At 48.1% G+C, this 24,986-nt stretch overlaps 1 protein-coding gene across 1 annotated transcript; it reads left to right on the top strand.

Annotated features, from left to right (window-relative positions):
• Positions 1 to 628: 628 nt before the first annotated feature.
• On the top strand, positions 629 to 23,244 carry LOC148813486 (uncharacterized). Its single transcript, XM_088908006.1, has 19 exons — positions 629 to 859; positions 10,949 to 11,001; positions 11,146 to 11,478; positions 11,817 to 12,089; positions 12,378 to 12,662; positions 12,985 to 13,504; positions 14,392 to 14,494; positions 14,972 to 15,169; positions 16,112 to 16,578; positions 16,782 to 16,957; positions 17,065 to 17,112; positions 17,208 to 17,457; positions 17,805 to 17,877; positions 18,017 to 18,048; positions 20,750 to 20,802; positions 20,947 to 21,279; positions 21,547 to 21,819; positions 22,114 to 22,398; positions 22,721 to 23,244. The coding sequence occupies exons 2-19, from the start codon at positions 10,959 to 10,961 to the stop codon at positions 23,242 to 23,244; spliced, it is 4,269 nt and encodes a 1,422-aa protein (XP_088764132.1). The 5' UTR covers positions 629 to 859; positions 10,949 to 10,958.
• Positions 23,245 to 24,986: the final 1,742 nt, after the last annotated feature.

The raw sequence follows: 24,986 nt of genomic DNA, 5'->3' as shown, positions 1-24,986 counted from the left end.
AACACATTAAATAAGAATGATGTCCGCACCGCTTTCAGATCTTTGCACTTTCAAATAGTCTGCAAATACCCCCTTACATCCATTTTAAACTGCTCCAACACAGGGGTCTTCCCGGACCACCTCATTTTATGTATATAATAACGTGCCGTTATAATAATTAAATTTATTACAAACGACAATTTAATATTGTTTTCGATGGGGCTGAAACTTCACCTAACATCTTTTTCCATCACAACAATTATCAATATGGGTTTCTGTTTTAATACAAGTCCGCAACTTAGTCCAGGAAATGTTTACCCCGGGACACAACCCAAACACGTGCCGAATACTTTCAGGGCTATCGTCACAAAAAACACATCGGTCGTCTATATTGGTTTTAGATCGCTGGGTAACAGGAGTCTTAACTGGGTAAAGCCGATGAATTATTTTGTATGATAACATACGCTGCAGCAACACATCCGCGGAATGAGACACCAGCTGCTGCTGTAGAAGTTATCTGACTGGATGGTGGTGGACAGTGCTCAGTCTCTTGCAGGTGTTCATTGGTTCATTCGCGCTGTGACGTGAATGAACCCTCCCATTTCAGTAAACTATATAAGACAGACGCGTTAGTCTAACTGGTGCGTTTTAGAGCTGAAAGCAAGAGCACACGGACGCACAGTTGTACCGAGGGCGGGTTCGGTGAGGACGGACACGGGGACTCAGACTTGTGGAGTCAGACACGGCGCTGTATTTCTCCCCTCGTCACCGTGACCTGCCAGCAGCACCGCCGCGACCCGTCCAGAGAGGGAGAGAGACAAAGCATTGTTTTTTCCCCTCTTCGAAGAAAAAGGGCACCCGTCTGTTCTTCACGTTTGCGGTAAGTAACCTTTTAAAGCTGGAAAAGGTTTGTGAAGAACTTGAAGTTTAAGTGGGGGAGGTGGTCTCAGAACTCAAGGAAAACTCATCGATACAGGCTGGGCAAACGATTTTTAAAATTTTTAAAAAATGAGATATAATGATGTGTTCCTGCTTAACTTAGATATTGCACGACTTTAAAACATAGTGTAACGCTTACGGCCGACAGGTACTGTGCAAGAGCCGGCGTACCAGAGCAGGTGACGTCACCGCCCTTCCCTGTGATAGCAGGACTACAGCTACTAGGCTGTAGAGAGATCTCTCTGTAGCTCACGGGGCTGGGTCGCTGCAGAGAGACGCGGAAGTCCCGGGTTCGAGCCTCAGTCGGGATGGGGCCGACCTGATGCGGCAAGGGCGCCCGCCTGAGCCCCCGTTGCGTTACAATATGAAAACAGGTTTCGAGAGTTAAATACCACTTTTTATGCGTGAAAAACGGGTGATTTTTCTTCCTCGTGATCAGCTCAGAATCTCTGTCTAAGCTGTACGGTTTTTACTTCTTAATTAAACGTTTAAAATACACGAATTTCATAAAGACAACACGTTTCGAAGAGAAAAAATTCCATTCTTTTCTCTTCCTGCTGTTTTCCCAGAGGCTCTAAAAATGGCGTACTGTACATGCATGCAGCGCTAATGGCAGCGATCGCGAACTTCTGTCTAATGACATTACAAGTGGAAAGATTACAGATTTTAATCGTCTTTAATTTTGTTACGTTTTACATTTTAGAAACGTTTCATCCATACAAACACCACAAAACTATTCTCGATTGTATTTCTGAATGGTATGTTACACTTAGTTCACTGTTTTAAATACATCTAATTAAGAAAGTTAGGTGTTAGCATAAACTATTAGCAATCAATATTAAATTTAGCACTGTAATAAGTTGTTGCACTTTCCCCCGCATCTTGTAAAAATATATTTTCATTGTTCAAATATACATTAAATCTGACTATCATATAATAAGTTAAATACAAAACTAAAGAAAAAACAGGGTTAAATATAATTCAAAATATTTTGCTAACAATGTTAACTGTTTATAAATAATAAATTGTATTAACTAAAGAGTAGGATGGCACAGTGTTAGTATGCTTTTTGTTTTGTTTCTTTTTCATAAATACAACAGTAGTACCTGATCTCTCAGTGGCTTTCTAAATTAAATTATGCATGCAAACCTGTGAACTAGAAAGATAACTAAGATATCCATCCATTTATAATGGTGGCAAAGTGGTTAGCATTGCTATCTTGCAGCAGTGGGGTCCTAGGTTCAATTCCTGCCATCCTGTGTGTGTGGGGTTTGCATGTTCTCTCTGGGTTACATGGTTTTTCTCCATATGTGTGATATGACTCCCTCTCGCACTCCAAAACATACTGGTAAGTTAATTGGTTTATGGGAAAACTGGCCCTGGTGTGTGTGTTTGTGTCTGTCTGTCCTGTGATGGACTGGCGCTATGTCCAGGGTGTATTCTGCCTTGTGTCCGTTGCTTACTGGGATAGGCTCCAAATCCTCTGTACTGGATAAAGAGATTAGAAATGGAAGTAAAGGCACTGTGTGGATGGAACTATACACAGTGTTAGAAACCCACTATGAAATGGCAGCATCTCACTGAGAATAAAATATTTTATACTGCTGGCTTAAGGAAACAGCCTTTCCACCTCTCTTGCACATCAGTATCCATACCTAGTTATTTAAACAAATTGCCTCTAATTATAAACATCTTAATATGCTGGCTCTGTGGATCCGCATCAGCTATGTTTGCCCATTCCTTCAATTCATGTGCATCCAACACACAGTTCAATGCTAGCAACTACACAAAATCTAAAATACAATCCTCATTTCAGTATCTATGTAAACATAGTCTGTTAACTTCATCATCTTCATCAAAAGTATGCCTAACCCCATTAGGAAGTGTTCTTGATATCGGTGTATACCTCAGCTATCCCAAAATTATCTTCTTCTTACCAACATCTCGAGTCTTTTATCCTGCAATAACTCAGCCAACACTTAAATCTCCAAAAGCTGCTTGTGTTAATTTCTTTAAATCACAAATATCATGTGTAAATACTGGCCATGTAATACTCTGCATTGTGGAATAATAGTTTATTTTAAAGGGAACTAGAGAAATCAAGAGGCTTTTTTTTTTCTAGAATTAATAAATGCACATCCTGTTCACTGGGGAAATTAAATCCACACCGAGCAATCTTCAATATGTTCAGGATATGACAGTGTAGTGTGCTCTCTGTAGGCACCAGTTCTGTAGGGTTTAGGCATTTACTTGGACAATTATTAATTGTAGCAGTAAATCACAAAATTGATTCTTTTGATGGCTTTAGAATCCAACCATGCGATATAACTCAAACAACGCACACACACACAGGTACTAATACATGAGGATACATTTATTAATACATAGAATATGCATATAAACCTAACAGATCTTATCGAGAGGGTTATCAGAATACGAAAGGTATATATTCAGTCAGTTACAAAGAGTTACACATATCAAGAGGACATACGTTCGGTATATCATTCATTTAGACCGTTTCGTAAATGCACTTGGTTATAACTTCTACATTGGATACTCAAAACAAGTACATAACTCTTAGGAATTAAATTGATATCAACTGGTTGGGATAGCAGTTGAATTCTCGAGCTGTAATGCAGTGAAGTTGAATACTCATCCGATCCCTGGGGATTCAGATCTCCTGCGGGCTCTCTGGCTCCGTGCCAGGCTGTGCTGTGCTGCTGATGCTCACTGACCGGCTAGTTAGTGTTGGCTTTAACTAGCACAGTTTGCGCTCAGGAGAGAAGATGACTGTGGGTCCCAGCAGGTCAGGAAGAGGACCGGTTCGTTCCTGATGAAGCGCTAGTTCTGAATAGTGATTCAGCTGTCCACAGTTCCGACCTGTTCACGAGGCCTGCTGCTGGTGCTAACCTCGGGTGGGTCCTCTGGTTACTCTCTGTCAACCTCCGCTCTCGACTCTTAGAACAGAGGAAAGTTCTGGCACTCGGACACACTGGCCGTTCCGTGGTGGTCCGGGCTGAGTCTCAGGATGGTCAGGAGGCGCGCTGCGAGAATGTCCTGCCCTTGGGAGCCTTCTGTTCCTGGGCTGTCCTGCCCTCGAATTCTTCTTTGAATTCCCTTTAGAACAGTCCACAGAATCCTCTCCAGAATCTTACTGAATCTGAATCTCTCAGGCCCTCAGTGTTGCCTGTTTTTACCTGGAGGAACTTCAGCTCGTTGATTGGCTGAAAGTTCCATGGGCATCAGAGTCCCACGTGGGTTACTCGGCCCTACCAGTCCCTGATTGGTTGATCAAGGTGAGATATGAGTCACTAACTCCTGACACCTAGGAATGCAGTCCAGATGTCCATCTGGCACTCCCTAGACTGATAGGCGCCAATGGATGACCATTGATCATGATGGCCAGGCTTAGCTAAGTGCATCCCCGTCTGGGAGGTGTCCCTTATCAAAAGAAAACATCTTTAAATCAGCCTGCATGAATAGTTTGAGATGAACAGAGAGATGGGGCCTCATTTGGGAAAGCACCGCAACACTTAATTGTCTTATTAACAAGCATTGCCGCTACAACAGCGAGAATCCTATCAGGGATGCATTACACCTGTTTTCAAGTCCTTGCATTGGTTACCTATCAGGTTTCAAGTCAACTTCAAAATCCTCATCCTCATTCAGTACCTACAGTATATGGCTTATTATCTGTCTGCTCCCCACCTTTGTCTGTCTGACTCTGGTCTTCTAGCTGTCCTCAAGAACACCTACATTCTGTGGGTGACAGGGTCTTCTCTAGCTGCACCCCAGAGCTCTCAATTTGTATTCCCAGTGATATCAGTCACGTACCCTGAGGGCATTTAAATCTTACCTCAGAACCTTTCTTTTCAGAAGACTTAAGTGTCTGTATCTGCTTTATTTTCTAATTTTGGTAGCACCTCTAGCTGCTTGTCTTTCTTATATGTATTTACTTTGTAATCTGTGGTCCTTTTATCTGTTTTTATATCTACTGTATTGCTTTGAGATGCCACTTTTAAAGGTGATATATAAAATAAAGTTTTTTATTATTGTTATAGAGAAACATGATCAGTTTTCCCTGGTTCAGATAAAAAGATCTGAAGTATACTAGTTTGTCACTCTTCTCATTTCCTTTGCTAAGTGACTTTTCATACTAATCTGATCAATCTAACTGCCTGTTTTCTGTGCTTTCTCTATCCTGCTAGATTTGCAATTATTCTGAAAATTTTCTTCTTGAAATAACTCATTTCTAAATACCTTTTTTCACTGTTAACATCTTGCAGCAACTCTGCGACAAAATATACACTTGGCACAGTTCATCCTGCTACCAACATGGAATAAAAAAAATCTTATGATTTCTATATTTGTCTTTATTTAGTGGTTTCATTAGTGACACAGGCTAAACTTTCTTGGAAAAATGTCTTTTATGTGTTGCGGAAAAAACTGACTTGCTTTAATAAAGTATGTTTACAAATCCTTTCACCTGGCAATCTACCTGAATGCCCAACTATCTGAGAAGCCCTCCATGAAACCATGGTTGCTATTAATTCATTTAGGGCTTGCTGACAGAATTGCTGTTTTTTATGCATGCTAATTTTCTGATTCCTCACTCTGTTTCATGTTTATAGATAAGACTTTATTGATCGCGAAGGGAAATTGATGTACATGATGAACATGTTTGCATGTTCTTTTGTAACATACACCTTTTTGTGATTTTTTTTTGTATATCTAAGCAAGTGTTCCTGCATCCCTCTTCTGCACTATAGTCATGGCTTTTTTTCTGTTTGCTTATTTCAAAGCAACACCTGCTCCATTTCTAAAACGTTTTGCTCATGTGCATTTTTGTATTTTTTACACCTCTAGCACTTTAACGTGCTGAATTTTCATTTGCCTTTATTTGTAGAATGAACTTGAGTTTTAGCCTAAAAAAGCTTAAGTTTTCACTATCTTTTGTTTCTTGTCCTACAACTTATTATTGATCACCGAATTATTGTTCTTGACATGACTTCATTCAGCCTTTCCTGAACGTCTATGACAGGCAGAGAGAGTGCTGTTTCTGGTGCGATCTTTTGCAGCTGACATTTCACTGTTTTAAACGAACAAGAAATTAGATTGCTCATAAATCACTTATCCTATATAAACACAGCGTAATTGCCCTCCGAAAATCCTTTTTCTTGTTCGTTTTAGAGACCTTGATCGAAACTGATTTTAGATGTCAGAAAGTATTTATTTTCTCTGTACTTCCTACATTGCTTTGTCGAGATTTTAACTTTATATCTACAGTGGTGTGAAAAAGTGTTTGCCCCCTTCCTGATTTCTTATTTTTTTGCATGTTTGTCACACTGAAATATCAGATCATCAAACAAACTGAAATATTAGACAAAGATAACACAAGTAAACACAAAATGCAGTTTTTAAATGAAGGTTTTTATTATTAAGGGGAAAAAAAATCCAAATCTACATGGCCCTGTGTGAAAAAGTGATTGCCCCCCCTGTTAAAACACAAATCAACTGTGATTTATCACATCTTTGGAAAGCTGAGTTCAATTTCTCTAGCCACACCCAGGCCTGATTACTGCCACACCTGTTCTCAATCAAGAAATCACTTAAATAGGACCTGTCTGACAAAGTGAAGTAGACCAAAAGATCCTCAAAAGCTAGACATCATGCTGTGATCCAAACAAATTCAGGAACAAATGAGAAACAGAGTAATTGAGATTAATCATTCTGGAAAAGGTTATAAAGCCATTTCTAAAGCTTTGGGACTCCAGTGAACCACAGTGAGAGCCATTATCCACAAATGGCGAAAACATGGAACAGTGGTGAACCTTCCCAGGAGTGGCCAGCCGACCAAAATTACCCCAAGAGCGCAGCGACGACTCATCCAAGAGGTCACAAAAAACCCCACAACAACATCCAAAGAACTGCAGGCTTCACTTGCCTCAGTTAAGGTCAGTGTTCACGACTCCACCATAAGAAAGAGACTGGGCAAAAATGGCCTGCATGGCAGAGTTCCAAGACGAAAACCACTGCTGAGCAAAAAGAACATAAAGGCTCGTCTCAGTTTTGCCAGAAAACAACTTGATGATCCACAAGACTTTTGGGAAAATACTCTGTGGACTGACGAGACAAAAGTTGAACTTTTTGGAAGGTGTGTGTCCCATTACATCTGGCGTAAAAGTAACACAGCATTTCAGAAAAGGAGCATCATACCAACAGTAAAATATGGTGGTGGTAGTGTGATGGTCGGGGGCTGTTTTGCTGCTTCAGGACCTGGAAGACTTGCTGTGGTAAATGGAACCATGAATTCTGCTGTCTACCAAAAAATCCTGAAGGAGAATGTCCGGCCATCTGTTCGTGACCTCAAGCTGAAGCGCACTTGGGTTCTGCAGCAGGACAATGATCCAAAACACACCAGCAAGTCCACCTCTGAATGGCTTAAGAAAAACAAAATGAAGACTTTGGAGTGGCCTAGTCAAAGTCCTGACCTGAATCCGATTGAGATGTTGTGGCATGACCTTAAAAAAGCGGTTAAGGCTCGAAAACCCTCCAATGTGGCTGAATTACAACAATTCTGCAAAGATGAGTGGGCCAAAATTCCTCCACAGCGCTGTAAAAGACTCATTGCCAGTTATCGCAAACGCTTGATTGCAGTTGTTGCTGCTAAGGGTGGCCCAACCAGTTATTAGGTTTAGGGGGCAATCACTTTTTCACACAGGGCCATGTAGGTTTGGATTTTCTTCCCCCCCTTAATAATAAAAACCTTCATTTAAAAACTGCATTTTGTGTTTGCTTGTGTTATCTTTGTCTAATACTTCAATTTGTTTGATGATCTGAAACATTTCAGTGTGACAAACATGCAAAAAAATAAGAGATCAGGAAGGGGGCAAACACTTTTTCACACCACTGCATGTATTTATTTTGTATATTTTTCCATCTATTCCGATGTCTGTTCTTGTTGGTCTTGGGCTGGACTGCACATCAGTTTCCCTCTGGGATCAATAAAGTTTTCTCTCTATCTCTCCACGGATGTGCTAATGACACCGGCTGCTGTGGGAGTTTGCTGATTGGAGGGGAAGGGGGGTGAAGTAGGAAAACACATATATATATATAATTTATCTGTATTCCACACTACAGTGTTGGTTCAGGCGCATTGTGTGATATGTCAGCTGTTTTAACATATCTTAAGCAGCTCCACCAATAACGGCTACACCTCAAAGGACAGGACTTGAGACGGGACCAACCGGTCAACTCATGCTACACATCAATACACATGAAGCAGTGAAACAAAACCTCTTCCTGAGATCACACTGTATATAAGAGCTGGGAAACCCTTGCGGTTTGTCTGTCCTGCGGGGCAGACCCAACGCGCATTGATGTCATTATTGAGCTCAATAAAACAACTGAATCCACAAAGACTGTGTCCTGCGCCTTGGGTGAAGGATTTCCCACAACAATTTGGCGTAGTCGGCAAGGATTCTCCAGGTCTCCGGTAATTCCCAGACGGCACACAGGGTGAGCATATTGTATACGTTACCACCCAATTAGGTTGCTGTAAGGGAAGGACCGGAAATGGAGAATATAAAGAATCGTTTATAGGGAAAAGAGTAAGGACACGTCTCTGTGAGATTCAGGGTAAAAATCCCTAAACTGAGACAAGACACGATTCCTCTGAGCTCGGGGCGGGTCTCTAAACCAGGGCGCTTTCCCCCTGGGAAACCTAAACGGAACAAGGGTGAGCTGAGCGCCGGTATCGTGCCGGCAAGATTCCCTCTGAGTCCGGGCGGGCACCCCCTAAGGAAGCTAAAGGTAATATTATAGGAATAATATGATTATAGACCAGTTTAATCACCAGTGACTGCTGAGCTGAGAGTTAAGCGGGGAGTTGGTCCTGTACGCTAACACCAGACTCCTACTCCCTGACTGACTGCTTCACAGGGGTACTTGTAAGTGTGCCGGCAGCTCCGCTGGCAGCACTGAGAGATCTGGAGATGGTATCTAGTCCAGATAAAACAGGGTCGGTTCTAGACCACTAGAGGAGTGTTGTGTATTGGGATCGAAGTATGAACAGAGTGGCAATAGTGGTGGTGTTGTTGGGTTAGGAGAATATGGAAAGGGAATCCATAAGATTGTTGTTTAGCTTTGCTAAATCAGGAGAAGAACGTGTAAAAAAGGTGGTGAGGGGCTGCGAGAGAGAATGAGAGGTGTGGAGAGGACAGATGTGTCAGTTTGGATGTGTGATGTGAAGAATAACCTCCCGCCTTCCACCGCGGGACCCTGGTGAGGCGAGGAAGAATACCACAGCGCAGAACGCGCGCTCAAAAGTAGGACAAAAAATGGATCAACCCGATTGGAAGTAACAAACATTGCTTGTTGAAAGAAAAACAAAACAAGACGGAATACGCGATGCTGTGTTTTAAAAGTCACACAGCTGTTAAAACAGATACATGTAAAAGTAAAATGTATACCGCGTTTACGCTAAAACTGTAATTAAAACAAAATGGTGACTAAAATGTTCGTGAAATACGACACGTGATCCAGCAATTTCCAAATTTAATGTAAAAACACTATAGATGTGTACGTGTGTTTTTCTTAATTTGTGTGCCGGCCTGTGTATGTGTGCGCGCGTGTAGGTGAAAAAGCTCAGTGTGTGACTGCATGTTTCAAATAAGACTGTGAATGTGTTTAGCCAGCCGGACTGGCTAGACATTAGAGACTTGATTAAAATAAATCAAGAAGCAACTCGGGTGAACAGAAAAATATAAGAGCATCTAAAATGAATGAATACAAATACCAACAGAGTACAGGTAGACCTAAAAGAGTCAGATATATAAATGAGCCAGAGAGTATTTGTATAAACATTAGCTATACAAATTTAGTTGAAACAAAGCTGAAATATATGATGAGAGCACAATCTCACAATAATTAGCATTTGTGCCTCCTACTGCTTAGCCTCGGGTTCAATTAATGGGGTGCTGTGTGCACTGAGTCTATATCTTCTCCCCGTATTTGTGTGGGTTCTGTTCCTACGCTCTGGATTCCTCCCACAGCCCAAAGACACGCGGGTGGGTCACATGGTATCTAAAAAAAAAGGGAAAAGTTTGATCTAGGTGTGAGTGTGTACAGAGCCCCGTATCTGTGTGTGCCTTGTGGTGGACTGGTGTCTCATTCAGGGTGTCGGACAGGGACGAGCTCCAGATCCCCTGCAAAGCTGAGATAGATAAAGCAGTTAAAAAAAGGGGGAACAGATGAAAATAAGTTAGGACCCCTGGTTTTCACTTTAGAAGACCCGCCCGGGAGAAGGCGGCCCGGGAGTCGGCTCCGGCACGCTCGCCCCGACACCCGCGGCTCCGACAGGCCCCGGTGACGTCCCCCGCCTCCGGTCAGCCCGTGTGCGCCCCGGACACCTCCCACCCGCTGCGAGGCGGATCCGTTCCCCCTGCCCCACCAGCTCTCGCCGGCCCAAGTCAAGGCAGCCACCCGCCTGCTGCAGCCTGTCCGACCCCAAGACACAGTCCTCGCGGACTGGGGCGAGGTAGAAGGGGTGTTTCACCCCCGCTGCCCCAAACAGCAGCGGGTTGGAGAGACCCGGACGAGGTCCCCATGCAGCAGCGCAGATCGTAGTACTGCTTCCGCCAGACCCCCGGCTTCGGGCGAAGCTGTGTACTCGCAGCATCCGCTGCTGCAGGTCCCGCTCGTAATCCGGCCCGGCTGGCGGTGCTGCTGGCAGGTCACGGTGACGAGGGGAGAAATACAGCGCCGTGTCTGACTCCACAAGTCTGAGTCCCCGTGTCCGTCCTCACCGAACCCGCACTCGGTACATTGGTGTCAGCAGCTTGTTTAAGGTTCAACGTTGTACATTTTATTTGTACAATTCACTGTGCTCCTTGTTGCTGGATCCTGGTGTCTTTTCATCATTTTACAAAGAGCTTTCTCTCTCTTTTCCTAACTGATAATTTAAACCACCTGAGACACTGGTTTTCTTTTCAGCTTGAATTGCCTCTCTCATATTGCAATCTTACTGCAGGTCCCTCATCATGACGGTCCTGGGTGTTGTCCTGACGGTGTTTTGCTCTCAAGGTAAGAGATCAGAGTTGTCGTTCGCTCGCCTGTGAAGAAATGCTGTCCACAAGCAGGTACAGTCACCTCCAGAGAGCTGTGTCTCACTGTTGTGTGTTTTAAGGGAGCTGAAGTGTCTCTCTGTCTCTGTCCTCTGTCTCCCAGTGTGCTCTGCTCTCCTCCCTGTGTCTGGGCTGTATGGAGACACAGTCGCTCTGCCCTGTGATGGGAGCTCCTACAGACACATTCCCGAGGAGAAGAAGATTATCCAGTGGGAGACAGCCGAACACCGTGTGCTGGAGTTCAACAGTGGCCAAATCCACACTGGCCCAGGGTTCGAGAACAGCGCTGAGCTGTCCAGAGAGAGGATGAGAGATGGAGATTTCTCTCTGATCCTTCATAATGTGAAATTCTCGGATGAAGATATCTACGAGTGTCGAATTGTGGATGAAAACAGATACAGGAAATTCCTTGGAGATGTGAAGCTCACAGTTCTAGGTAATCTCCTTTCTCTCCCTTGTGATCCGAGCAGTTTGAGGGAAGCAGGTGTTTACAGTGTAGTGATTCCTGACTCGTGTCGACTAACCTGACCTACAGCTGTTTTCTCTCTCAGTTCTCTAGGGTGCACCAGCATCTTCTGTTTATCATTTTTCTTCCTTCTCCTTCATCCCAAACCCCAGATCAGGACCCTTGGTGAATTTTAGCCAGGGCTCAACTCAGACGATGTTGGGGTATATGACTGAATACACTCTTCAGACCAGACAGGGAATTCTGGGAGAAGACAATGTGACTTGCCCGGTGTTGCTGACCGATCACTTGTCAATGTCTTCCTGTAGGACACGAGGACAACATCGGTCTCTCCTGTGGAGACCCCCTCAGTGTCCCTCTGCGCACACAGCAGGCTGTAGAGCTGTGGTTCAGGCCTGAGAGAGGAGAGTCTCGCAGGCTGTGCTCTGTGCTCGACAGCACTGTGACCCCAGACTCCAGCAGGCTGAAGGTTCAAGACCAGGTGCTGAAGATCTCCAGTGTGAGAGCTGAAGACGGGGGCACTTACACAGTGCAGGACTCCCAGGGGACCCCCATCAGCACTGTCCACGTCACTGTGGGAGGTGAGAGTGGGGCTCCAGTGGGGAACGTGCACAGTGTGACTTTCACCAGTGTCAGTCCCTGATGTGTGGGGTCAATAGGAGGTATTGATTTCCTGACATTGAAGGATTTTTCATTAAGGTTCTTGAATATATTTGAACTTAGAACTCTAAATGAGTGTTGCTGTTATGAAACCATCTTCAAGACTTAAATGTGATCAATACTGTCTCCTCTGAGTGAGTGCAGTCTTTACAGCTGATGACTTGCTGTCTGCATCATTCTTTCACTCTGCTCCTTTCCTTGAATTTCAGCTCGATCAGAAGTCCTCACCCTGCAGTCTGGAGACAGTCTGACTCTCCCTCTCCACACTGCTGATCCAGTGGAGGTGCTGTTTGATCCTGCAGGATCTGCCCGGTCTCCCAGAGTCTTACTGAACAGCACAGGGCTCCCTGGCCCCGGGTACGAGCAGAGAGTGTGGGTGCAGGACGGCTCTCTGACACTGCGCTCCCTCACACCAGCTGATCAGGGGAGCTACACAGTGAGGGACCTTCAGGGAAACACCATCAGCACTGCGATCGTCACTGTCACTGGGGGAGGTGAGTCTTCATTACAGGACAAACTGAGTTAAACTGATCTCCACCTGAACTTACCTGCTTATGAAGAAACAGTACTTGAGCTGTTTCAGTGCTGATTTTCTCCTGTGGTTTGAAGCCGATCACACAGGTCCAGTGTGTCAGCTGGTGTTTCAGAGACGGCAGTTTTCCAGCTCCTCTCCTGGTGTTTCTCGGGCTCTGAGCTGGGATGTGAAACTGGGCAGCAAGAACACTCTCACACAGCGGCTGCTGGATAGTTTTTCTTTTCCTTCTTGCTGTTGTAGGTTTGCTCTCTGTGTGACTGTCTCTGTTCTTGTGTTTTCAGAGATGAGGAGGGTGTCATGGCCTGTGAGTGTTGCAGTCATCACTGCGATAGTGGCTGTGCTGATGGGTGCTGCACTGGGTGCTGTTTGCTGTAAGAACCGGTGGAAGATGAGAGAGAAGAGAAACAAGATACCAGCTGAAAGCAACAATATTAATATCCATAAAGAAAATGGAATCATTGAGGGATCTGAGAGGCTCAGTGATGCTGTGTCCCTGCGCATGGAGGAAGACGATGGTATAGGAAGTGAGATTGTTCCAGTGGTTAAACTCCATTATACTCCAGTTCCCAGTGGATCCAGTTCTCCCAGTGTTACTCCAGGAATCTCTTCTGGCACTGTTAGTGTGAAAGACCCAGAGCAGAAGACAGACTCAGGGTATCGATCTGAGGGTGAGGAGGGTGAGCTGCCTCCTGCAGGTGAAGAAGAATCGACAGTCCAGGAGCTCAGTGGAGAGTCGACCCCAGCTGACCCTGAAGACCAGTCGAGTCTGGAAGAGCCTCTGCTGTCTGATGGAGGAGATCAGTGACCTGAACATCAGCCGGCCAAGTTACTGGTGCAGCTGTCGGACATCCCCGTCAGGCAGTGCAGGAAGCCAGACTGGCCTTTGCACAGTAAACTTGAGCTCCTTCCACATTTCAGTGCAATTGAACTAAGTTTTTATTCCCTCACAGCTTGTGTACATTTCAAAGACGCAGGCAGAGAGAGACCCCCTGGCCCCACAGAGCTCTTCCCCACCTCCACCAGCCTGATCTTCATCCAGGGGCGACTCTCCCCACAGGAACCTCACCCTCACAAGGAGGGGCCCCTCCCCTGCCTGCTGCTCCTGACCTGATCCCTGTGTCACAGAGCTGCATCACGTCCTCACAGGAAGCCACTCTAACTGACCTCCTGCCTGGATAATGGACCTGATTCGCTGGTTTGCCTCGAACAAAACGCCGATATAACCAGGGAAAGAGCTGAGCCGCAGGACACGATCAAAGCTGTGTGAACAAGGAGCCTGGACACTCGCGCCCCCTAGTGGCGGATCTGAACAGACTTTTCCCTCTGCAGCTGCACAGGGGATTTGAACTTAATCTGGAATTTGACATCATTATATTTAGGAACAAGTAAAGGTTTATTCCATGCTGAAGAGAAGAGAGAAAACACAAAATATATATATTTATATAAAATATAAGTAAGGTGGGGGGTGATAATTATATTTGTATACAAGTTTGGAATGTAACTTCTGAAAAGGAGTTAATTTCTACTTAATTGTATTTTGTATACATATTTTTATTATTTTCTCACTTTTTATTATTGATTTTACTAATGCTGACCCCAGTATTAGGAGGACCAGTATTGTAGTAAATAATGATAGATTTTAATATCCAGGTGTGTGTACGTCTCTGTTTGCTCTGATTGGCTCCTAGTAGCCATGAAGTCCTCTGGGAAGGTCCTGTCCCAGTTTCTGAATGTTCAGGTACAGTCCAGCTGTCGGCTCAGAGTGACCTCAGGCTCCAGGGAGAGGGGCAGGTCAGGCTGTCAGGGGGAGATCACGCTGAGTAAATACCCTGCTGGTAGTGACTCTCCAGCCCAGGACCAGTCTGGGTTCCTGCCAGCTCAGGCTGGGAAGTGGAGACGCTGGTCAGATCTTCACATCATCTCCACTTGGACCTCGGTCTCGGCTCCTACTGGGTGAAGACACTGACTGCAGGCCTCAGCTCTGATCCTTCACCTCTCTGCGATCATTACAGCCGCTGACCACTAGAGGGGAGTGTTGGCATAAAGCGTCGGGCAGAATTGGGCGAATGGCCGAGCAGAACACAGCAGAAACTGTGACGGGGTGAAACAAGAATGTGTAGAGTCTTACACATATGATGTTTGAAGACGTGTGAAGGATCACGTCTGTGAGTCCGGGAAGCAGCACCTTCACCCAGTAAGAGCCGAGACAGGAGGGAGAGTAGAGGTGAGACAGCTGTTTGAACTGGCCGTCTCCGGCTGTCCGAGGAGGGTTCCCACCAGCGTGACTCTTCCCCGGAGGACGCCCGCTGGTCGGTTTCATCCCTCAGCTGGGCTTCCTGCGGGAGACGCCCTGGGAACGGCACGGAGGCCAAGGAGCGGGAGAGTACCGGTCTCTGCCCGGGTCTCTCAGCCCTGGGGCCGGGGGTAAGGAAGGCCATCTTCACGCTCGTGGTGCGTCAGGGGAACGTCTGACTCCGCTCCTTCACCTCTTACCCTTGAACTTGAACTGTATTGCCATATGGAACCAGTACACGTACTGGGACAAGGCAATTCTTACTGGCAGAAAGTCTCTCGATTGTAAAAGCAAAGTGCGGACAGTGCATCAAGACAACATCCAGACCAACAGCAGACAAGTCACAAGTAAACAAGTAAACAGTTTGCATGTAAACAATGACTGCAGATTATAATTAATAATAATAATTGCTTACACTTATATAGCGCTTTTCTGGACACTCCACTCAAAGTGCTTTACAGGTAATGGGGATCCCCTCCACCCCCCCCCTCCAGATGTGCAATAAATAAGAAATCATAATGAGGTGTAGGTGTGGTCCGAGGGGCCTGGCCAAATGTGTTCGCCTATCGCACTGCTTGTGGACAGAAGCTATTGAGGGATCTGGTGGTCAGTGTCCGTTTGCTCTTGTATCTCTTGCCTGAGGGCAGTGGGGTGAAGAGCTCATGCCCGGGGTGCTGACTGTCCTCTGTGATGGCCAGAACTCGACCACGGCAGCGGTCCTCACAGAGCTGTTTAATCTCGGTGAGACCGCAGCCGATGATCTTCTGGGCCATGTTGACCATTCCCTGCAGTGCCTTTCTCTCTCTCGAGAAGAGGTGTTGCCGTATCACAGGGTGATCCCATTGGTGCAGCGGTAGAAGTTCACCAACACGGGGTACTGGCGCCCCCCATCGGCTGAGGCACCTCAGGAAATAGAGGCGCTGCTGAGCCCTCTTCAAGATGGAGTCCGTGTGCGCAGTCCAGGTTAGACCTTTAGAGATGTGAATTCCCCAAAACCTAGAGCTGGTGACTGTTCCCACTTCCGTTCCATCAGTACTGAGTGGGCCGTGAGCGTGCGGCCTGTGTCTCCGACAGCCCGCTCTTGGCTCTTTTGTTTCACTCGGGTTCGAGTCCAGGTTAGTGCTGTGACACCACCTCCGCAGCGGTACGACTTCACCCCGGTGAGTGGACTCGTGCTCATCGGGGATCAGGCCTATTGTAGTGGTGTCAGCTGGGAGTACATCCTGAGGCTCAGGCAGCAGCCCTGTGGGGCGCCAGTGCTCAGGGTGAGTGGCGTTGATGTCTTATCACCTGTCCGCACCACCGGTGGCCTCTCAATTAGGAAGTCCAGCAGCCGGTTGGGGACCGAGTCGCACAGTCCTCGTCCCCTGAGCTTTTACCCCGACAGGAAGTGGACCTCTGAGGCACCGACGTGCCTCCTGTCGTTGGGAGCCGGGGGGAGAATACTCCAGGTCTTGCCCGGGCGGGACCGAGAACCGAAGACGCTGGTCAGGTCCAGCCCTGCCATCAGCTCCGCCTCGAGGGTGGCCCCGCGGTCATCCTCGTCCGAGGCCAGGGTGCTCTCTGCCACCGTCTCCGGAAGGCTCCTCCGTTCCCCCCCCATTTCCAGGAACGCTTCTCCCCCCCGACGCGTTTCTGCTGGTGGCCTTCGGATTGAGGTCCATCGCTGTGTGTCCGTCCGTCCTCGGCGCAGCTGTGACACCTCACGATGTCGCTGCTGTCCCGCCCAGCACACCTAGAGGGCGCTCTGCTTCTGTCCTGTTCTGCATCTCCTGTCTGGGGCAGACGAGGAAGAGGCTCCGATGGTGAACCGAGCCGGTGGGCGCTGGTGTACTGGCGCTTGCCCCTCCAGATGCCGAACTCACCCCCTCCCGTCCCGGGGCTGGGCCCCCTCGTTGGCGTCCCTCCCCGGGCGGGCCGCTACCAGCTCCCTTGGCCCGCAGGGGTCGTTCGGCCCTCTGGTCCGTCTCCCTCATCGGTTCTGTTGCCCACTTCTCTGCATCTCTTGGTCGCCTTGTGGTAGCAGGTGCCGGAGGCCATGTGGACCTCCGTGTGCCTCTCTGCCCAGTTCCCCTGGAGGCCGGAACCGTGCCCCCCCCCCCCCCCCCGCGGTCAGGTGGGGAAGAAATGGCGGCGGTTTGGCACTTCCTCCCCTGCCCTCCTCCAGTGGGGCTGGAGACGCTTCCCTTCTGCCATCTTCTGCCTGCCAAGCAGAGGTCTTCTCCAGGTTTCTGGAGCAGCAGAAGGAGCCCCCTGGCCTGTATCCTCGGGGGGTGAGCCCAGCTAGGCGCAGGCGCCTGGAGAAGAGCCTTCGCTGGGCTCGAGGAGGGAGACGAGCGCTGTGGGCCAGCCTGCACGCACCCGGGCCCGGCCAAGAGGCGGGAGAGAGGAGGGAGAGGAGGGAGCGGACAGCACCCAGCTCAGCGGCTGCCTGGCCTCAACCCGAAGGGCTCGACCCAGGGCGAGACCAGCTCTCTCCGGGAAGCTCCGATCGCCCCCCAGGCCCCTTGGGAGACCGATGCTGCGGACAAGCCAGGCCCACTTGATCTTACCCACACTATTCCCAGAACCCCGAGGGGAGAGAGCCACTCCCAGCCGTTTATACAGTCCGGTCCCCCCAAGTCCTGCCCCCTCGGGTGCTGCTCCCAGCCCGCCTTGCGGGCGCTTAGCTAAGGGGGGCCCCTAAAGCGTCCGGCGAGGGCGCTACACTCGCGTTCTCGTGTGAAGTGTCTTTCCCCACGCTTGACGACTGCGGGTTGCAGGATGTGATGGCTGGGTGACGTCACATCCTCCCTGCTCCCCCGGAAGAGAAGGACCGCCCCCCCTGTTCGCTGATGAGCCGCGCCCCAGTTCGGGTTGGGATCTGCAGGCTTTGCGTTGGGTACGTGTCGTCTAGCGACATGACAGGACTTTAATCGTCTGCGACCTGCTTCAGGCTGTCAAAAGAAGGTAGAGAAACGAGGGAGGTCTAAGTCACCTGAAAATTACTTTCACTTTCGGTGGAACGTGATCTCCATTAGCTCATCAAGCACTTGATCTGGAGCAATCACAGGTAAAGCTGTTTTTTTCTCTTGTAAATAACAGCTCATTTTGGAACGTCAGTAGCCTTTTTACGAAGAGTCCTAGGGATATGAAAACGCCTGCGTTGTGCATCAAGTGATGTGTGAATGTTTTCACAGCTTTCACTTCGGCAGCTTCGACAGGAAGTTATGAAGTGCAGAAACGGAGACAGACTTCCGGGGTTTCTAGAGATCTCTGAATCCTCACAGTGTGAATATCAACAGCACTGATCTCTCTGAGCCACTGGGGTTAGAAACTACAGTAACACACAGACCTGCAGGGTTTCTAGAGATCTCTGAGTCCTCACAGTGTGAATATCTACAGCACTGCTCTCTCTTCTAGGTCTGCACACAGCCTCACACATACTGGTTTACTACATAGATACAAGAACCGTAGTGAATATGGCCGCACCTGTGTTAAAAGCTGAAATCGCTGTTCTTTGTGTATTTTAATTGGATGGTGATATGGATCTTGCTCCCAGCCTGGTAGTATCCCTGTATCTCCCGGCTTGTCTTGTAGTGGAGTTCCTCATCACAGAGTTTGTTCAGATCTTCTGTTTGAGGCCTCTTTGTGTTTGTGAACTGGTTTGAACCCGGTGCAGTTCAGTGAGGGTCAGGACTGTGCTGGTGGTGCAGGTGTGTCTGCTGGCCTGGGGCAGGAGACAGACTGGCTGCACTCCCAGTTTGCAGTGGAAGCGATGATGGATATTCCCCAGAACCCCTCACACTGGGCCAGGGCACCTGGGTAGACCACAGACCAGCTCCAGAATAAACTCATGAACGCAGAGAGACGAGAGAGGTTTCCCGGAAACGTTATGTAGAGAGTGGAATACAAAGTGCCTTCATTCTGAAAAATCTGAAAGTCTCCCTCCTGTCCACTGCTGTCCACCATGACACCTGGAAAATAGAGAGAGACAAGTCCAGGGTCGACCGTTGTCGTTCTGAGTGCGGTTTTCTGTCCCCGGTTTTTTAAACGTCACGTTCCCGAAACCTTCAACTGTCCCAGATGGGGACAACCAGCCTGCAGGCAGGGAACACACAGCATGAACCCCTAAACAAATCTGTTCATCATCCTACGTGTACGTCTTATTATATATATATATAAAGCCCGGTGCCTTTTGTCCTGTTTTGAATTAGCTTCATCTCGATAACCGCAAGATTTAAGACCTGATTATGTCCTCGTGAAAAAAAACAAAACTTTTGAGCCATCGCTGAAATAAAGGCCACCCAGGCCGTGCTTGTACCCCTCGTTTTTAACAGCGTGAAGTCCCTCAGTAGAGCCGTGTTCTTGGGACAGGACACTGTCAACTCCCCTCTGTGGGGTGGGTTTATTTCATATTTGCTGATGGTGGACGTGCTCGTTTTTTAAAGGGGTTGGTAAATATGTGCTAGGTCTTGAAACCAGAAACTGAAGATACAAGGAGGTTTATTCGTGGGTGTCCGAGTTCAGGGTGTGGTTTAGTATCGTTCCAAAGCGTCTCAGTGCGACCCAGTGGATGGGTATTCAAAGTCCTTCTCAAACCGCGAGCTGATGGTGGATGAGCTCGTTTTTTTCGGAAGGGTAGGAATGAGTAGATTAGGAAAAGGGAGTGGACAAATACCAGAGCGTTTGGGCAGCCCGGCGAGCACCGCTGGCTCTGTCACACCACCCGGACCGGGCCTGGAAAAGGCTGTTTCTCGGAACGCAGGCTCTGACCGAGGAATAGGTTGTGAGCAATACCGCCGAGAGACCGGCAGCCACTCTGACAGACCTGAGGAGCTCAGGGGCTCAGAGTGGAGTCAAGGCGCGTCTCAGAATAACACCGGTCAGCTCAGAAAGGACCTTCTTACAGTCTCTCTGGAGCTTGCAGCACAAGCGGGATTGAGCTAGGATTTGGGAAAAGGTGCTGCAGCCGGATGAGACCAAGATTGAGCTTTTTGGACCCACATTCGAGGAGCTGTGTGTGACGCTAGGCTGACACGGCCCACGTCCCTGCAGTGAGGCATGACAGAAGCAGCATCGTGCACTGGGGGGGGGTCTGCTGAAGATCCGGCGCTGGGGAGCAGGGCGGTGACGCCACATTCACCATGGCTGTGTGGCTCAAGAATGACGAGCCGAATGTCCTCGAGTGGACCGATCAATAAAAGTCAATGTCCCCACCTCAACCCCAGCCAGAATCTGGGGTCCTCAGGCGCTGTCCCATGACCGTGAATGAGCATCACTCCCAACCAGTGTGCTGAGCTCGTGCACACCTCCTGTGCCATGAAAGACAATGTGTGTGGGGTCTGCAAACTTCTGCAAACGCTATATTTCAGTTTTTGACTTCTCGATATTTGGCAGCAGATAACTGCTTATTCTGTTTGCCATCCCTCATACTGACTGGAAAACGATGGGCGCGTATGTTTTGTATGTTTTGTAATCCTGCAACTTTTGGAAATGGTTTAAAGGGTTTGGATACCTTTGCATGGCACTGAAAATAAATGAGAGCACGTTTACCTGGTTGTTCTAGTGTTGAAAGAACGCATTGAACATTATTATGACATCCATTTTTATTTGTAGAATTTACTCCTTGTAGCTGGATCCTGGTGTCTTTTCATCATCTTACAAAGAACATTCTTACTTTGTATTTTTCCTGACTGGTTATTTAAACCACAGTGGACACTGGTTTTCTTTTCAGCTTGAATTGCCTCTCTCATATTGCAATCTTACTGCAGGTCCCTCATCATGACGGTCCTGGGTGTTGTCCTGACGGTGTTTTGCTCTCAAGGTAAGAGATCAGAGTTGTCGTTCGCTCGCCTGTGAAGAAATGCTGTCCACGAGCAGGTACAGTCACGTCCAGAGTGCTGTGTCTCACTGTTGTGTGTTTTAAGGGAGCTGAAGTCTCTCTCTGTCTCTGTCCTCTGTCTCCCAGTGTGCTCTGCTCTCCTCCCTGTGTCTGGGCTCTATGGGGACACAGTCGCTCTGCCCTGTGATGGGAGCTCCTACAGACTCACTCCTGAGGAGAAGAAGATTTTTTATTGGAAGAACACCAGTCACAGTGTGCTGGAGTTCTACAGAGGACATATCCTCACTTACCCAGGGTTCGAGAACAGAGCTGAGCTGTCCAGAGAGAGGATGAGAGATGGAGATTTCTCTCTGATCCTTCATAATGTGACGTTCTCGGATCAAGATATCTACGAGTGTCGATTTGTGGATGACAACAGCAAGAGAAAATTCCTCGGAGATGTGAGGCTCACAGTTCTAGGTAATCTTTTTCTTTGTTGCGATCTGAACAATCGGTTGTGTACAGGACAGTGATCCATGACTCCTGACAACTAACCGGACCTACGGTTGTTAGTCCTCTTTGTTCTCTAGGGTGCAACAGCATCTGTTTGCATTTTTTTCTTCCAAACTCCTTCTTCTTCATCCCAAGATCATGGCTGATATTTTCACCTGATTCTGGCCATGACTGAGGGGGAATTCTGGGACACAACCATGTGACTGACTGATCACTTGTCACGTCTTCCTGTAGGAAACGAGGACAACATCAGGCTCTGCTGTGGAGACCCCCTCAGTGTCCCTCTGCGCACACAGCAGGCTGTAGAGCTGTGGTTCAGGCCTGAGGGAGGAGAGTCTCGCAGGCTGTGCTCTGTGCTCGACAGCACTGTGACCCCAGACTCCAGCAGGCTGAAGGTTCAAGACCAGGTGCTGAAGATCTCCAGTGTGAGAGCTGAAGACGGGGGCACTTACACAGTGCAGGACTCCCAGGGGACCCCCATCAGCACTGTCCACGTCACTGTGGGAGGTGAGAGTGGGGCTCCAGTGGGGAACGTGCACAGTGTGACTCTTTCACCAGTGTCAGTCCCTGATGTGTGGGGTCAATAGGAGGTATTGATTTCCTGACATTGAAGGATTTTTCATTAAGGTTCTTGAATATTTTAACTTAAAAGTCTAAACAAGTGTTGCTGTTATGAAACTATCTTCAAGTTCAAGACTTAAATGTGATCAATACTGTCTCCTCTGAGTGAGTGCAGTCTTTACAGCTGATGAATTGCTGTCTGCATCATTCTCACACTCTGCTCCTTTCCTTGAATTTCAGCTCGATCAGAAGTCCTCACCCTGCAGTCTGGAGACAGTCTGACTCTCCCTCTCCACACTGCTGCTCCAGTGGAGGTGCTGTTTGATCCTGCAGGATCTGCCCAGTCTCCCAGAGTCTTACTGAGCAGCGCAGGGCTCCCCGGCCCCGGGTACGAGCAGAGAGTGTGGGTGCAGGACGGCTCTCTGACGCTGCGCTCCCTCACACCAGCTGATCAGGGGAGCTACACAGTGAGGGACCTTCAGGGAAACACCATCAGCACTGCGATCGTCACTGTCACTGGGGGAGGTGAGTCTTCATCACAGGACAAACTGAGTTAAACTGATCTCCACCTGAACTTACCTGCTTATGAAGAAACAGTACGTGAGCTGTTTCAGTGCTGATTTTCTCCTGTGGTTTGAAGCCGATCACACAGGTCCAGTGTGTCAGCTGGTGTTTCAGAGACGGCAGTTTTCCAGCTCCTCTCCTGGTGTTTCTCGGGCTCTGAGCTGGGATGTGAAACTGGGCAGCAAGAACACTCTCTCACACCGGCTGCTGGATAGTTTTTCTTTTCCTTCTTGCTGTTGTAGGTTTGCTCTCTGTGTGACTGTCTCTGTTCTTGTGTTTTCAGAGATGAGGAGGGTGTCATGGCCTGTAAGTGTTGCAGTCATCACTGCGATAGTGGCTGTGCTGATGGGTGCTGCACTGGGTGCTGTTTGCTGTAAGAACCGGTGGAAGATGAGAGAGAAGAGAAACAAGATACCAGCTGAAAGCAACAATATTAATATTCATACAGAAAATGGAATCATTGAGGGATCTGAGAGGCTCAGTGATGCTGTGTTCCTGCGCATGGAGGAAGACGATGGTACAGGAAGTGAGATTGTCCCAGTGGTTAAACTCCATTATACTCCAGTTCCCGGTGGATCCAGTTCTCCCAGTGTTACTCCAGGAATCTCTTCTGGCACTGTTAGTGTGAAAGACCCAGAGCAGGGGACAGACTCAGGATATTATCCTGAGGGTGAGGAGGGTGAGCTGCCTCCTGCAGGTGAAGAAGAATCGACAGTCCAGGAGCTCAGTGGAGTGACGACCCCAGCTGACCCTGAAGACCAGTCGAGTCTGGAAGAGCCTCTGCTGTCTGAAGGAGGAGATCAGTGACCTGACCATCACAGCCAGTGTCGCCGGCCAAGTTACTGGTGCAGCTGTCGGACATCCCCGTCAGGCAGTGCAGGAAGCCAGACTGGCCTTTGCACAGTAAACTTGAGCTCCTTCCACATTTCAGTGCAATTGAACTAAGTTTTTATTCCCTCACAGCTTGTGTACATTTCAAAGACGCAGGCACTGAGACCCTGCCAAGCCCAGGACGAGAGCTGCTGACGTCACAGTGGGGAGATCACTCCTCTTGTCAAGGTGAAGGGACTCCCAGCTCTCCAGCTGTACTGGGGGTACAGACTGATCAGAGAGAGACCCCCTGGACCCACAGAGCTCTTCCCCACCTCCACCAGCCTGATCTTCAGCCCTGACACTCTGCCTCCCCCTAGTGGCAGCTCCTGGGTACTGACTGGGACCTTCCCTCTGCTGGTTCCACTGGGCCCAGCCCTGCTGACGGAGCCCCTCAGCGCTGGATCTGTAAAGATGCATCTGGACAAAAACCTGCCCTGAGGACACCTTCATGTGCTGCTGCCAAACTTGAAAGTTACACTGCAGTAGGGGCAGGACTTAGGACTGCACTGAGTAGTTTCAATCCACTTTTAATCCTTTTGTTTTAAAAAGACAATCTTATAAAAATCAATCTTTTGCTTTAATTTTATTTTAAAGAAATGTGAAATTAAAGTAGCATTTGATTACGCCAATATATTACACTTTATTGTATATTACAATATATTGTATATTTGTTCATTTTAGTCTTCTGTAAATATATGATTTTTATATAAAAAGTTGCATATAAAATTGTATTGTTTTACACTTGTTTTACAATCGAGAGACTTTCTGTAAGTAAGAATTCCATTGTACCAGTACCGGTTACATATGGCAATAAAGTTCAAGAATTGTTTTTACTAATGCTGATCTCTCGGAGATCGGTGTTTTAGCAATTTATAATAAATAAAACTACTTTTTTATATCCAGGTGTGTGTACATCTCTGTTTGCTCTGATTGGCTCCTAGTAGCCATGAAGTCCTCTGGGAAGGTCCTGTCCCAGTTTCTGAATGTTCAGGTACAGTCCAGCTGTCGGCTCAGAGTGACCTCAGGCTCCAGGGAGAGGGGCAGTTCAGGCTGTCAGGGGGAGATCACGCTGAGTAAATACCCTGCTGGTAGTGACTCTCCAGCCCAGGACCAGTCTGGGTTCCTGCCAGCTCAGAGTGACCTCAGGCTCCAGGGAGAGGGGCAGGTCAGGCTGTCAGGTTTCACCACCTGATTTTTGCAGGTCTTGGTCCTGCAGGGGGCGCTGTGTCTACCTTGGTTGTTCCTTATCATGATCCAGGAGACGCACACACCCACAGTGTCGGTTCCCAGCCCCCCTCACAGGCATAGAGCCGAACCCTTAACCGGACTCGGTACCAGGATTCACTAGAACGGTGCTCAGCTTTCCTGAGTCTTTCCCAAGTCTAGGCAGGAGAAATGTGGATTTTCGAGCAGCCTGGAAAAACGGAGGAGACCCTTTCACTCCCGAACTGCAGACAGGGGGCGTCGGACTGCAGCTCAGCCCGGGTGACCACACACACACACACACACACTTCCTGTCCTGTCAGGCCTCCGGCTGGGACGTTCTGTCTGGACCTCCGAGAACGAGCTCCACCCTCCCTGCCCCTGCGGCACAGCGACCTGCTCAGGGCTGAGGCCAGTGCTGTGTCGCTGTCTTACTCTACTTCCTGTTGGCCCACACACACCTACTGTGAGCC

This window comes from Atractosteus spatula, assembly GCF_055471065.1.
Source record: "Atractosteus spatula isolate fAtrSpa1 chromosome 10 unlocalized genomic scaffold, fAtrSpa1.hap1 SUPER_10_unloc_1, whole genome shotgun sequence".
Lineage (NCBI taxonomy): Eukaryota > Metazoa > Chordata > Actinopteri > Semionotiformes > Lepisosteidae > Atractosteus > Atractosteus spatula.
Note: the sequence above shows the minus strand (reverse complement) of the source record. Positions and strands in the feature narration are given on the sequence as shown.

Excerpts from the sequence above, each read along its gene's own strand:
- LOC148813486 (XM_088908006.1), top strand. The coding sequence starts at position 10,959 with ATGACGGTCCTGGGTGTTGTCCTGACGGTGTTTTGCTCTCAAG. Across the intron at positions 12,090-12,377 it reads TGTCCACGTCACTGTGGGAG|CTCGATCAGAAGTCCTCACC; the intron begins GTGAGAGTGGGG and ends CTTGAATTTCAG. Across the intron at positions 22,399-22,720 it reads CGTCACTGTCACTGGGGGAG|AGATGAGGAGGGTGTCATGG; the intron begins GTGAGTCTTCAT and ends TTGTGTTTTCAG.